Source organism: Pan paniscus, chromosome 21, assembly GCF_029289425.2.
Source record: "Pan paniscus chromosome 21, NHGRI_mPanPan1-v2.0_pri, whole genome shotgun sequence".
In the NCBI taxonomy this organism is placed as follows: Eukaryota; Metazoa; Chordata; class Mammalia; order Primates; family Hominidae; genus Pan; species Pan paniscus.
The window spans coordinates 54,854,662-54,867,435 of record NC_073270.2 but is presented as its reverse complement, the minus strand read 5'-3'; the positions used below and the strand labels follow the sequence as shown (position 1 = coordinate 54,867,435).

Genomic DNA, 12,774 nt, shown 5'->3' with positions numbered 1-12,774 from the left:
TCAGTCTTTCCCTCTGAAACAGGTGGCCCGGGAGAGTGGCCCACCCCACATGAAGAACTTTGTGACCAAGGTTTCGGTTGGGGAGTTTGTGGGGGAAGGTGAAGGGAAAAGCAAGAAGATTTCAAAGAAAAATGCCGCCATAGCTGTTCTTGAGGAGCTGAAGAAGTTACCGCCCCTGCCTGCAGTTGAACGAGTAAAGCCTAGAATCAAAAAGAAAACAAAACCCATAGTCAAGGTGAGAACTTTTCTGAACACAGAAGGTGTTTTCATTACCTATAGATGGGTGGGGCGTTTAGAAGGCTGGTCGCTGTCCCCAAGGTGAAAGGGGATGAGACCAACGTGCCACACCCCAGGCCTGCCAGACCCCTTAGAGGTGCTGCAAGAGCCACCTGTTAGGTAAGATAAGGACATTGTGTCAGTTCAGTAGAGGTACCCGCAGACGGGCACACACATCTGTGCAGGAGGGCGCTCATCACAGCCCTGGCGATCACAGTGGGGTATTGGGCAGGAACGCCATGCCGGTCTGTGGGGCGCGTGGTGAAATAACAGTGCCTGTGTCTCAGTGACCATGTTGCTGTTCTGAAGGTGGAGGAGATTTGTGCCAGGCAGGAGGCCCATAGTGGGAGGGTAGGAGTGAGACATTTTGCTGTGTGCCTTTTCTTTTGGATTTTTGAGCCACACTAATGGATCTATCAAAGCATTATATTGACCCCTTCCCCAACCCCAGAAAGGGGACATAATTCCATGGGGAACTTTGTGATTTTCAGTATATGTAGTTTCATGCTGTATCAAGATCCAAATTTTTCTTACATAAAAGCATACTATGTATACCTTTTGTTTCCCTTTTTTGCTTAATATAGCCTGGAAGTCACTTCTGATCAGCAGAGTGAGGGTTCCTTGGCACAAAAGGTGGCCTCAAGGAAGTAACTGGGATTCTGAGGTTCTTCTTGCCATGTGGCATCAGCTTGAGCTTTTTTTAAAAAGTGGTTCCTGGATTTTGAGTTCTTTTCAAGAAAATTGGGAACCCATCATAGCTCAGACTTTTGGGGAGTTGTAGGAATAGTGTTTTATGTTTTTTCTGCCCATTTACTGTCATATGTTGAAATATGTTAAAAAACAGCCGTCGCAGTCATAGTGACGCTTCGTTATAGTGAAATGTTGATGTTGGTTTGCTAAGACCTTAAAATCACCTAGAACAATCGTAAAAAAAATAAAGCATCTTTTCATTGTTAAAATGTTAAATTAAAAAAAATCGAATTCTGAGCCATTAGGTCAACCCAAAATCTCTTATCTCCTCTCATATCCTGATCTCTGAGTTGACCAAGTTGATGCAGTGAATAACATTACAGAGTTTCTGCCTTGTTTGTTCCTCAGCCACAGACAAGCCCAGAATATGGCCAGGGGATCAATCCGATTAGCCGACTGGCCCAGATCCAGCAGGCAAAAAAGGAGAAGGAGCCAGAGTACACACTCCTCACAGAGCGAGGCCTCCCGCGCCGCAGGGAGTTTGTGATGCAGGTGGGTCTGCGTGGATGATGGGCGCCCCTTCCTCTGACCACGTCCAGCCTTGGGGGCTGATGGCGGTTCAAGGCCTGGACACCTTCCTGAGGAGGCTGGATCCTGTGGGCCATGTTCTGCCAGCGACTGTGATCCTTATTTATTTATTTATTTATTTTTGAGATGGAGTCTCACTCTGTCGCCCAGGCTGGAGTGCAGTGGTGCTGTCTCAGCTCACTACAACCTCCGACTCCCTGATTCAAGCGATTCTCCTGCCTCAGCCTCCTGAGTAGCTGGGATTACAGGCACGTGCCACCATGCCCAGCTAATTTTTTGTATTTTTAGCAGAGATGGAGTTTCGCCATGTTGGCCAGGATGGTCTTGATCTCCTGATCTTGTGATCCTCCCACCTCAGCCTCCCAAAGTGCTGGGATTACAGGCGTGAGCCACCGCGCCCAGCCAACTGTGATCCTTATTAAGACCTTGTGGCTTGCAATAATTTGACAGCTTAAACATACCACAGAAATCTGTAAAGGCTACATATCAAAGATTAAGTTGTTTATCTTAATGCTCAAAAAAATGAATGTAATGTCTGCACACCAGCACTACTGCTGGGTGCACTGGTGGGAATGTGGGTGTGTTGCACCGAAATTTGGAAGAAAGAGTCCTGGGGTGGTGGGTGCTGGGAGAAGTTTTTCTTCATTACATCTCCTTGAAGGTTTATGACATTGCTCTTTACCAAAGGTAGATTTTGTAAGTAGTATCAAGAGATCTGTTCCTCTTCCTCCTAATTCTTGTGGAGTCTGGAATCTAGGGTTACCTCTTCCTTAGATTGGGTGACACTTCAGATTAGTATGGAACATTTCTTTGTACTTAGCTGATTAAGTTCAAAGCTAAGTGGTCATTTCACATAGGCAGCTTAACTTAATTGTGATTTGAATTTAAGTGCTTTCTGATGTAAGACAGAATCCTTATCTCTTGTATAGCAATTTATAACTTAGAAAGTTGACCTCGTGTATTTTACCTATGCAGTCAGAAGGTAGGAAAAGAATGATCCTTTCATTCCACAAAAGGAAGTTGCAGTTTGCTGAGAGGATCAGTAATTTGCCCAAGATGAAATGGCTGGTAGATGGCCGGGTTGGAATTTAGTCCCAGGCCAGGGAATGGTTTCTTTGACTCTCTGAGTCTTGTGACCTGGGCTTTTGGTTTTAGCAGCCAGGTGCCTGTTATTACAATCAACTTGGAAGGGGGTTGTAAGTAGTGATGTGCTGGAACATGTTTAACAACCAACTCTTCTTCGGGGAGGGTGGTTTGGTGGAATGAGCTGAATATGTATGTTATAGATATATACATGGGTGTTATATACATGTGTGTTATAAATTTTACTGACACAAAGGATGTGTGTTATAAATTATACTGACATATATATGTGTGTTTTATAAATTTTACTGACAGAAAGGATGTGTAGTACAATTTATAAATAATATTCACTTTATTGTAAATTTCATACATATTTCAGTGTGACAGTTACCAACTATAGTGTTATAAAATCAGACAACACATAATGGTTTATTACTATCCAGTTCAGCAAAGGTGTTGCTCATGTCACTGACAAATACATACTGTAGATTTGAGATTTTGGTTGTAGCATGAATACTGGTTGAGATACATTTTTTTGGGGGTAGAGGGGAATGGAGTCAACTTGCTCTGTTGTCCAGGCTGCAGGGCAGTGGCGTGATCTTGGCTCACTGCAACCTCTGCCTCCCAGGTTCAAGTGATTCTCCTGCCTCAGCCTCCCGAGTAGCTGGGATTCACGGGCGCCCACCATCACGCCCAGCTACTTTTTGTATTTTTAGTAGAGATGGGGTTTCACCATGTTGGCCAGACTGGTCTCGAACTCCTGACCTCAGGTGATCTACCCACCTCAGCCTCCCAAAGTGCTGGGATTACAGGCATGAGCCACCACGCCCGGCTGGTTGATGTTTTTTATTTATGTTAATAGGTAAGATGAAAGTAAAACAGGCCGGGCTTGATGGCTTACGCCTGTAATCCCAGCATGACGGATCACTTGAGGTCAGGGGTTCGAGACCAGCCTGACCAACATGGTGAAACCTCATTTCTGCTAAAAATAGAAAAGTTAGCCAGGCATGGTGGCACACGCCTGTAATCCCAGCTACTCGGGTGGCTGAGGCAGGAGAATCGCTTGAACCTGGGAAGTGGAGGTTGCAGTGAGCTGAGATCATGCCATTGCACTCCATCCTGGGTGAAGAAGTGAGACCCTGTCTACCCCAAAAAAGAAAAAAGAAAAAGTGAAACAATGAAGACATGTAACATCACTCATTTGTAAATGATATGAGTGGCTTCTCTGCAAAATTGGATAATCTTCAAAGACGGAAAGATATTTCAGTTTTTTGTGCTAGTTACAATGTAATGGCTGCAGACTTCTCATGCTTTTAAGATTAACCTGCTTTATTAACCTTTTCATCATTGTAGGTTTAGAGTTAGACAATAAACAGCTTATGATCTTTGATACGTAGCATTTGTATATTTCTGTGGTATAAATAGTCCCACCATGGCTGATTTCAAGCTCTCAAAGTGATACTTCCAATGGCAATGCTGGGAATAGATGTGCAGTAGTTCACCATCACAGACTGTTTCCATTGTACAAATGCAATTGCTGGGCAGACCCTTAGAACACAGATGATTATAAAATGCAGTCAAAAATTACCTCTGTTAAAATAATTATCAGCTTATATAATTAAATGTTTAATACTGGCTGTGTTTAACAGCCAGCTTCCCAAACTCCTGACTATTTAATAATTAGCTCTCACAGACAAGGAGGCCAGGTTCGGGGCACTGCTGTTATCTTGCTTCTGACCATAGTTGGTTATTTTGCTGACACACCAATTCCTGCCTGGTTGTTATTCTGAAGGTTTAAGCACTGGTCTGTGTTTTGACTTCTTTGTGCAGGTGAAGGTTGGAAACCACACTGCAGAAGGAACGGGCACCAACAAGAAGGTGGCCAAGCGCAATGCAGCCGAGAACATGCTGGAGATCCTTGGTTTCAAAGTCCCGCAGGCACAGCCCACCAAACCCGCACTCAAGTCAGAGGAGAAGGTGAGTGCTGTGGGCTCTCTGATTGCAAGATGGTCTCTCGCCTCACCCTAGGGAACTGGGGCACCTCCAGGGGCAGGCTTCAAGGCAAGGCTTTATCCGCCTGACAGTTCAAGGAGTCCTGCTGAGGAGTGTCTCATCCATTTGGACCATAATGTGCTCAGAGGGGCCTCGCATGTCCACTGGCCCCAGGTGGCTCTGGGTTAGATCGTTGATTGTGTCAGTATCTTTGTGGTCTGGGGACGCTTTGTGGAGGGCAGCTTGCTCCTCTCTATTTGTAGGATGAGGATGAAGGGTAATTAGGACTGAAATTACTAAGTGTGATTTGCACTCTAGAAAAGAAGCCTGTGTGAAAGATTTATAACTGTTAGGCTTTCGTTAATTGTGGAATAGGCTTTGATTTTTCTGGCAAAATAAGACAGTGTGACAGTAGAGACAGGCCAAATCCAAAGTTTAGGTTTGGGATTTCTTTTTTCCTATGTGAGTTAAACATCAGATGAAAATAATCCCCTGTTGAAAAATTCACGGCCAGGTGTGGTGGCTCAAACTTGTAATTTGGGAGGCTGAGGCCTTGAATCCAGGAGTTCAAGACCAGTCTGAGCAACATGATGAAACCCTGTCTCTACAAAAAATTAAAATATCAGCCAGGTATGGTGGCTTGTGCCTGTAGCCCGAGCTACAAGGCTGAGATGGGAGGATTGAGCCTTGGAAGGTCAAGGCTGCAGTGAGTTGTGATCATGCCACTGCACTCAGCCTGGGCGACAGACCCTGTCTCAACAACAACAAAAAAGGAACGTAAAAAGAAAAATTCGTGTCTGCCAGAAGTGGTAAGCAGGACCTCAGCAAAAGCCATGGCTGACCTTCTTCTTTCCCATCACTGAATGGTGCTGGTGAGATAAACTTGAAATCAGGCCTGATTCATTCATGTCTGCCAGTCATATTGACAGAAACAGCATCAGTCATGGCCAGTTAATAGCTGACTGGGACCCCAGATACCACCAGTATAGATCTTAGACTTGGCTTTAGGGTTTTTCATTTCAGAATCTTGTAGGACATTCAGAGTGTCCTTTGTTACTTCTTAGAAAGGTGATGTTGTGTTAGACAAAATTCTTAGGTAATAACATTTTCCCCATAAGGGTGTTAATTTTGGAATGTCACCTTATTTTTTAATTGGATATCAGCTCCAGGAAATATTCTTGATTTATTTGTTTAGCTTCAGTCTGAAAGCTTCTTTCCCCACCTTGGTGGGCTCTACCGTCTAGCATCTCTGCTCTTTCTGGTTAAATGCTTCCCGTCTTCCTGTGGGTGCAGAGTGCAGCTCAGCATTCACAGGTTAGTGCACTTTGTTAGATGCTCTTTGTGGGCAGGGGTGTGGGCAGGAGGGTGCATTAGGAGAAGGAGGCAGGCTCTGCCCAGGTGTCTGTCAGGGTGCCAGTGGTCAGGTGGGGCAGGGTTTTTCTGCCGATTGCCACAGTTATTGCTGACTGGACTTTGTGTAGATTTAGACAGCAGGAGCTAATTTTTCAGTGATCTGATTTATGCTCATGGCCTTTTTTTTTTCTTCTTTTTTAAGACACCCATAAAGAAACCAGGGGATGGAAGAAAAGTAACCTTTTTTGAACCTGGCTCTGGGGATGAAAATGGGACTAGTAAGTGTGATCTTAATATCGTCTTCCTCTGAACGTGATTCTGGGATTTGCATGGGTCCTGAATAACAGCAGGAGCCCCGCCAGTGAGGTCCCGCATGCAAAGTGTCTTTATCATTCCCTGATTCCCTGCGCTGCCATGCGTGCCAAGGGGAGGGCCAGCGTGGGGTTTGATGGTGTCATCGCGTTTTTCCAGGCTGTGGATGTGGATTCGTGTTTACCGTGTGTGTCCCTCCCAGGTAATAAAGAGGATGAGTTCAGGATGCCTTATCTAAGTCATCAGCAGCTGCCTGCTGGAATTCTTCCCATGGTGCCTGAGGTCGCCCAGGCTGTAGGAGTTAGTCAAGGACATCACACCAAAGATTTTACCAGGGCAGCTCCGAATCCTGCCAAGGCCACGGTAACTGCCATGATAGCCCGAGAGTTGTTGTATGGGGGCACCTCGCCCACAGCCGAGACCATTTTAAAGAATAACATCTCTTCAGGCCACGTACCCCATGGACCTCTCACGAGACCCTCTGAGCAACTGGACTATCTTTCCAGAGTCCAGGGATTCCAGGTAACTGTCTGGCCTGAGCTGTGATGGCTGTGCCTCAGGACAGTCATCTTTTGGCTTCTCTCAGAAAATGAACTTTGAACTTTGTACTTTTTTCTTAAATCAAGTTCTGTCCAGGGATGGGCTGGGGAGCAGTGATGGAAGAGTAGGAGGTATAGAAGTATTGTAAGCATATGTGGTAAGAGAAATATCTTTATCCTTTGGTAGTAAGATTTCAAAATGCAAGCCAACCCTAAAAGCTTCTAACCACTAGCAGTGGTTGTAAATTTGGATTTCAAAGAACAGACTCATCGTGCTGACACTTTCTGTCTGGTAGGAAAGGATATGGCTTCTCCCAGTCTTGGGCTTCTGAGCAGACACCTAGGTTCCTGGAAGGTTCTGGGCTGACAGGGCAGGTGTTAGTATGGCCACAGTGGGGCTGAGTTGGAGAAAAGAGCTCTGGTGATCTTGCTTGTGGGGCCCGGAGCTGCAGCCCTCCAGCCCACTCATACTTGCTGTTCCCTACCTAGCCTCAGCTCTCTTTTCCCCCTTAGGTTGAATACAAAGACTTCCCCAAAAACAACAAGAACGAATTTGTATCTCTTATCAATTGCTCCTCTCAGCCACCTCTGATCAGCCATGGTATCGGCAAGGATGTGGAGTCCTGCCATGATATGGTACGTCACACCTTGGGTGAGGGATTGGGGTGTTGTGTGTTTATGTGGAGCCTGCCTTGGTTCAGCTTGTTACTAGCCTGAGGAAGATGGGAGAAAGATTGTCCCATAGACCTTGAGAGCAATGAATCGTTTGATAGTGTTCATATTTTTGAAGACTTTTTGTCATAGCTGATTGGATCGATTTCTCACTCTTGATCAGAACTCATCAGCTTTAGCCCACCTTTCCCTTCCTTTTCCCTGCTGGCCTGGAGGGGCAACTGGGATCCTGCAGCTCACCCAGAGACTGCACTCACTTCATCTCTCACCAGAACAAGGAATTGCAGGTCCACGTTCTGGCAGCTGTAAAAACCACTTGCTTTGGTCTTCTGTTCAGATGAAATTATTGTTATAAGAAAACTGAGAAAAGGAATTGATCAGATCAACAAATCTAAGTAAACTGTGGTGTATTCACTTGATGGGATATCATGCATGCATGATTATGTCTCTGGGTGGGGTGTGGTGGCTCACACTGTAATCCCAGCACTGCGCGAGGCTGAGGCAGGCGGATCACCTGAGCTCAGGAGTTCAAGACCAGCCTGGCCAACCTGGTGAAACCCCATCTCTACTAAAAATACAAAAAAAAATTAGCCAGGTGTGGTGGTGGGTGCCTGTAATCCCAGCTACTTGGGAGGCCAAGGCAGGAGAATCGCTTGAACCCAGGAGGTGGAGGTTGCAGTGAGCCAAGATTGCACTACTGCACTCCAGCCTGGGCAGCTGGGTGAGACTGCGTTTCAAAACAAAACAGTGTCTCCGAAGATAACATAATAAGAAGAAAAATACATGATAGGCCGGGTGTGGAGGCTCACACCTGTAATTCCAGCACTTTGGGAGGCCAAGGTGGAAGGATCGCTTGAGCCTAGGAGTTTGAGACCAGCCTGGGCAACTTAGTGAGACCCTGTCTCTATAGAAAGAAAAATACATGATAGATTTTTGTTAGAAATCAGGATATAACATTTATACAGTCTGGTTACCACATGGTTAAAAATACTAGAAGGAAAAATATAACATTTTCAGAGGTTATGATTCAGTGAGGTAACTGAGTATTTTTTAATTTGTATTTTAAATTAAAAATTCAAAGTTTTATTTAGTAGTACCAGAGTTGAAGAAGTTGCCACCTGTTTGCTGGGCAGCAGGAACTCTCTTGCCTGCCTGACCAGTGTATTATGCTGTGGTCCCAAGCGGTGGCTGTGGCTTTACCCTTCTTTCCATCCCCACTAGGCTGCGCTGAACATCTTAAAGTTGCTGTCTGAGTTGGACCAACAAAGTACAGAGATGCCAAGAACAGGAAACGGACCAATGTCTGTGTGAGTGCACTGATGAAGGGGAAGGCGCTGATGATGGGGAGGCTGCCCCTCGTTTGTGTTGAGTTTACACTATCTGCTGACTCAGCGGGGAAATATTTGCCTGAGTTACTTTCTGGCCCTTTTGCCTGAAAGTTTTCCAGATTCTCTGGGCAGAAAGCTCTACTTTTAAAAGACATTTTGAGGCTGGGAACAGTGGCTCACACCTGTAATCCCAGCACTTTGGGTGGCCAAGGCGGGTGGATCATGAGGTGTCAGGTGTTCAAGACCAGCCTGGCCAAGATGATGAAACCCTGTCTCTACTAAAAATACAAAAATTAGCCAGGTGTGGTGGCAGGCACCTGTAATCTCAGCTACTTGGGAGGCCGAGGCAGAGAACTGCTTAAAACCTGGGAGGCGGAGGTTGCAGTGAGCCGACATAGCGCCACTGCACTCCAGCCTGGGCGACAGAGCAAGACTCCGTCCCAACAAAAAACAAAAAAACCTTTTTGAGTTGGTCATACCTTCACATGGTCAGAACTCTGCATTATTTTACAAGGTACAATCTTCCCCTCGGACAGCCCCCATCCCATCCCTTCTATTCTCCCCACCGCCTCCCCCATAGATCACATTTTTACTAGTTTCTCCTGTATCTTTCCTGTATGTTTCTTTATACAAATATAGACATATATTTCTTCCCTCATTTTCTTCCTTCCCCCCCACAGAGATAAGTACACACACCCTCCTTGCTTATTTTACTTATTGGCATACCCTGGGAAAACTTTTGTTATCATAAACTGGGGCTTTTAGTATTGTACTTCCTGATGTTTGCCAATTTCTTTTCATTTTTAACAGTACTTTAATTCTCTTACATTTCAAAACTAGTGTCATTTTCATTTTTCTTCCTTAAAGGTGTGGGAGGTGCTGAACCTTTTCTGGCCATGAACCATTATAAAATCCCAACATATATACTGAAAATACTGAAACTGCTTTGAAAATTTGGAATTTCTGATACCTCCAGTGGGCCGAGAGACACGGTGGGTAAAGGATGTGGGCAGCAGCAGGGAAGACAACAGAAACACGAGGAGGTGGCTGTGGCCGGGCTGGACTGTGCTGGGGTTTGTTGTGATGGCCACTTGGTGACCTGGCGGTCCCTACGCAATAGCAGCTGCCTGTGGGGAAGAAGGGCTGCCCAGCCAGCTGGTTCTCCCGGGACACCAGCAGATCCACACCCTGGGCACCTCCGTGTTTGGTCTTTTTTTCCCCGTGTGAAAGAAGAAACGGCACGACCCCTTCTCAAGCTGGCTCACTCAGACACATTGGGACAAACCCTGGACAGCCATGCCAGAGAGAGGCCTTTGACCGGCCCCAGAGCTAAAAGCACCAGAGAAAATCAAATGCTTCCTACTCAGCGTGACCCAACTTTTCTAGTGTGCTATGGCCCCACCACCTCCTGCAGTACCCACACCATCACCACTGCTTTCTCTTCCAACAGTGATCTGTATTCTTAGTTTCATTATTTTCTGTTGATTGATATGACACTATATAAAATTTTCATTTGAGAATTTCTCAATTGTATCTAGTTATATAGCACAGTTTGGAAACTTGTCTGAGACTGACTTTATCAATAATCTAACCGACAAAGATCATATCCATGTGTATGTGGTTAGACATTTTTATTTCATTGACTAACCCAGGACAGTTTCAGTGATGCAAATTGTGTGCCCTCTGGTTCAGCTGAAACAGTCCTGGACTTTCAAAAACCTTGAATAAGTCTCCCACAGTTGTATAAATTGGACAATTTAGGAATTTTAAACTTTAGATGATCATTTGGTTCCATTTTTATTTCATTTTTATTTTTGTTAATGCAAACAGGACTTAAATGAACTTTGATCTCTGTTTTAAAGATTATTAAAAAACATTGTGTATCTATACATATGGCTCTTGAGGACTTAGCTTTCACTACACTACAGGATATGATCTCCATGTAGTCCATATAAACCTGCAGACTGATTTTCCAGAGTGCTCGATACTGTTAATTACATCTCCATTAGGGCTGAAAAGAATGACCTACGTTTCTCTATACAGCTGTGTTGCTTTTGATGTTGTGTTACTGTACACAGAAGTGTGTGCACTGAGGCTCTGCGTGTGGTCCGTATGGAAAGCCTGGTAGCCCTGCGAGTTAAGTACTGCTTCCATTCATTGTTTACGCTGGAATTTTTCTCCCCATGGAATGTAAGTAAAACTTAAGTGTTTGTCATCAATAAATGGTAATACTAAATTTTTTTGTTAATTTATTCTCAAATGCCACTACTGCTAGGTTGGTCCCCTCCCAACTTGCCCCTATCCTTTTTTTATTTTTAAGAAAAAACTTTGTAATGCTTGTGATTCCATCTGGGCAAAAATCTGAAGATCTGAAATAACTTTATATCAAACCATTGATCAATAAACAGCTACTAATGAAGTGTTTGGTCCTGTTGAGCAGTAACTAAAATAAGGGAAGATGTGAGTAAGGGGATGGAAGCTCGTCGTGGGGGGACCAGGGCCAGCCCCTCTGGGAAGCGTTGCTGCCTCAGAGGCATGTTGGGTACCTGGATGTAGGGACTTGTGCCCCGTCCAGACCTGACATTGCTACCCAAAGAAATGACCCCAAGGAGCTGAGAGGAGACTGCCGGACACTTCCCAGGGCATCCTCATCTCTCACCATAACTGAGCACTGAGGAGGACATGCGTTCCAGCCTGGTTGAGGGTTGGGCTAGTTGGTTTTCATTTTTTAATTTTAGAAGAAGTGGAAGAAGATTATAAAGGCTTCACTGTAAAGCCAGCCTATGATTGTACTGCCGGAATAACTGAAAGTGATCAGAAGGTTATGGAAAACACTAAGGGCAGAAGGAAATGCAACATTTTGAGGAGAAAAGCAGTGAAAGGAGAAAAAGTGTCTTTATGTCTTTAAAAACAACAAAAAAAGAATTCATGGACCTGTGACTCACATCACAACCCTCCCCCAGACTGAAGGTTCTTAGAGAAGCTGAGCCTGGGGCCCTGACTTGATGCGCTTTCGCAGGGAGCGTACTTGCTGGCGGCGACACTGGAAGCCGACCAGTGTGATCTTTTGTGTCTTCGACTATTTATAAAAATTCATTCTGGGCCGGGCGCAGTGGCTCACACCTGTAATCCCAGCACTTTGGGGGGCCGAGGCAGGTGGATCATGAGGTCAGGAGATCGAGACCATCCTGGCTAACACAGTGAAACCCCACCTCTACTAAAAATACAAAAAAATTAGCCGGGCATGGTGGCGGGTGCCTGTAGTCCCAGCTACTCGGGAGGCTGAGGCAGGAGAATGGTGTGAACCTGGGAGGCGGAGCTTGCCGTGAGCAGAGATAGCGCCACTGCACTCCAGCCTGGGCGACAGAGCAAGACTCCATCTCAAAAAAAAAAAAAAAAAAAAAAAAACATTCTGGGTACTTCATTGAAGAAGGGGTGCCCTGGGGTAACTTTGGTAATACACTCAAATTAAGTAAGCATTAAGTGTTAAAAATATTACAATAATTATAGTTCAAAAACAGTAGTAAGTTTTTCTTCTTTTTATTTTTTTGAGATGGAGTCTGGCTCTGTCGCCCAGGCTGGAGTGCAGTGGTGCAATCTGGAATCACTGCAACCTCCTCTTCCCGGGTTCAGGCAATTCTCTTGTCTCAGCCTCCCTCCTGAGTAGCTGGGATCATAGGCACGTGCCACTGCGCTTGGCCAATTTTTGTATTTTTAGTAGAGATGGGATTTCACCATGTTGGCCAGGCTGGTCTGGAACTGACCTCAAGTGATCTGGCCACCTCGGCCTCCGAAAGTGCTGGGATTACAGGTGTGAGCCACTGCGCCTGGCTTAAGTTTTTCATGAGTAGCTTTGCATAGTAAGACATTACAATATAGCTTTTTTTTTCCTTTTTGAGACAGTATCTTGCTCTGTTACCCAGGCAGGGTTGCAGTGGCCT

The 12,774-nt window shown here is 45.2% G+C and overlaps 1 protein-coding gene across 9 annotated transcripts in view; it reads left to right on the top strand.

The window, feature by feature from the left end:
- Positions 1–11,252, top strand: part of STAU1 (staufen double-stranded RNA binding protein 1) — a 73,877-nt gene extending 62,625 nt beyond the window's left edge. For 5 of the 9 annotated variants that reach the window (XM_034947785.3, XM_055104859.2, XM_055104860.2 and 2 more), the window contains 8 exons: positions 5–235; positions 1,375–1,518; positions 4,468–4,614; positions 6,185–6,260; positions 6,497–6,816; positions 7,347–7,469; positions 8,727–8,812; positions 9,701–11,252. In XM_034947785.3, coding sequence (XP_034803676.1) covers positions 5–235; positions 1,375–1,518; positions 4,468–4,614; positions 6,185–6,260; positions 6,497–6,816; positions 7,347–7,469; positions 8,727–8,812; positions 9,701–9,716 — 1,143 coding nt within the window. In that variant the 3' untranslated portion in view covers positions 9,717–11,252. The remainder of the gene's footprint in view (positions 1–4; positions 236–1,374; positions 1,519–4,467; positions 4,615–6,184; positions 6,261–6,496; positions 6,817–7,346; positions 7,470–8,726; positions 8,813–9,700) is intronic. The other 4 variants (XM_034947786.2, XM_063601217.1, XM_063601218.1 and 1 more) reach the window with 1 other exon arrangement.
- Positions 11,253–12,774: the final 1,522 nt, after the last annotated feature.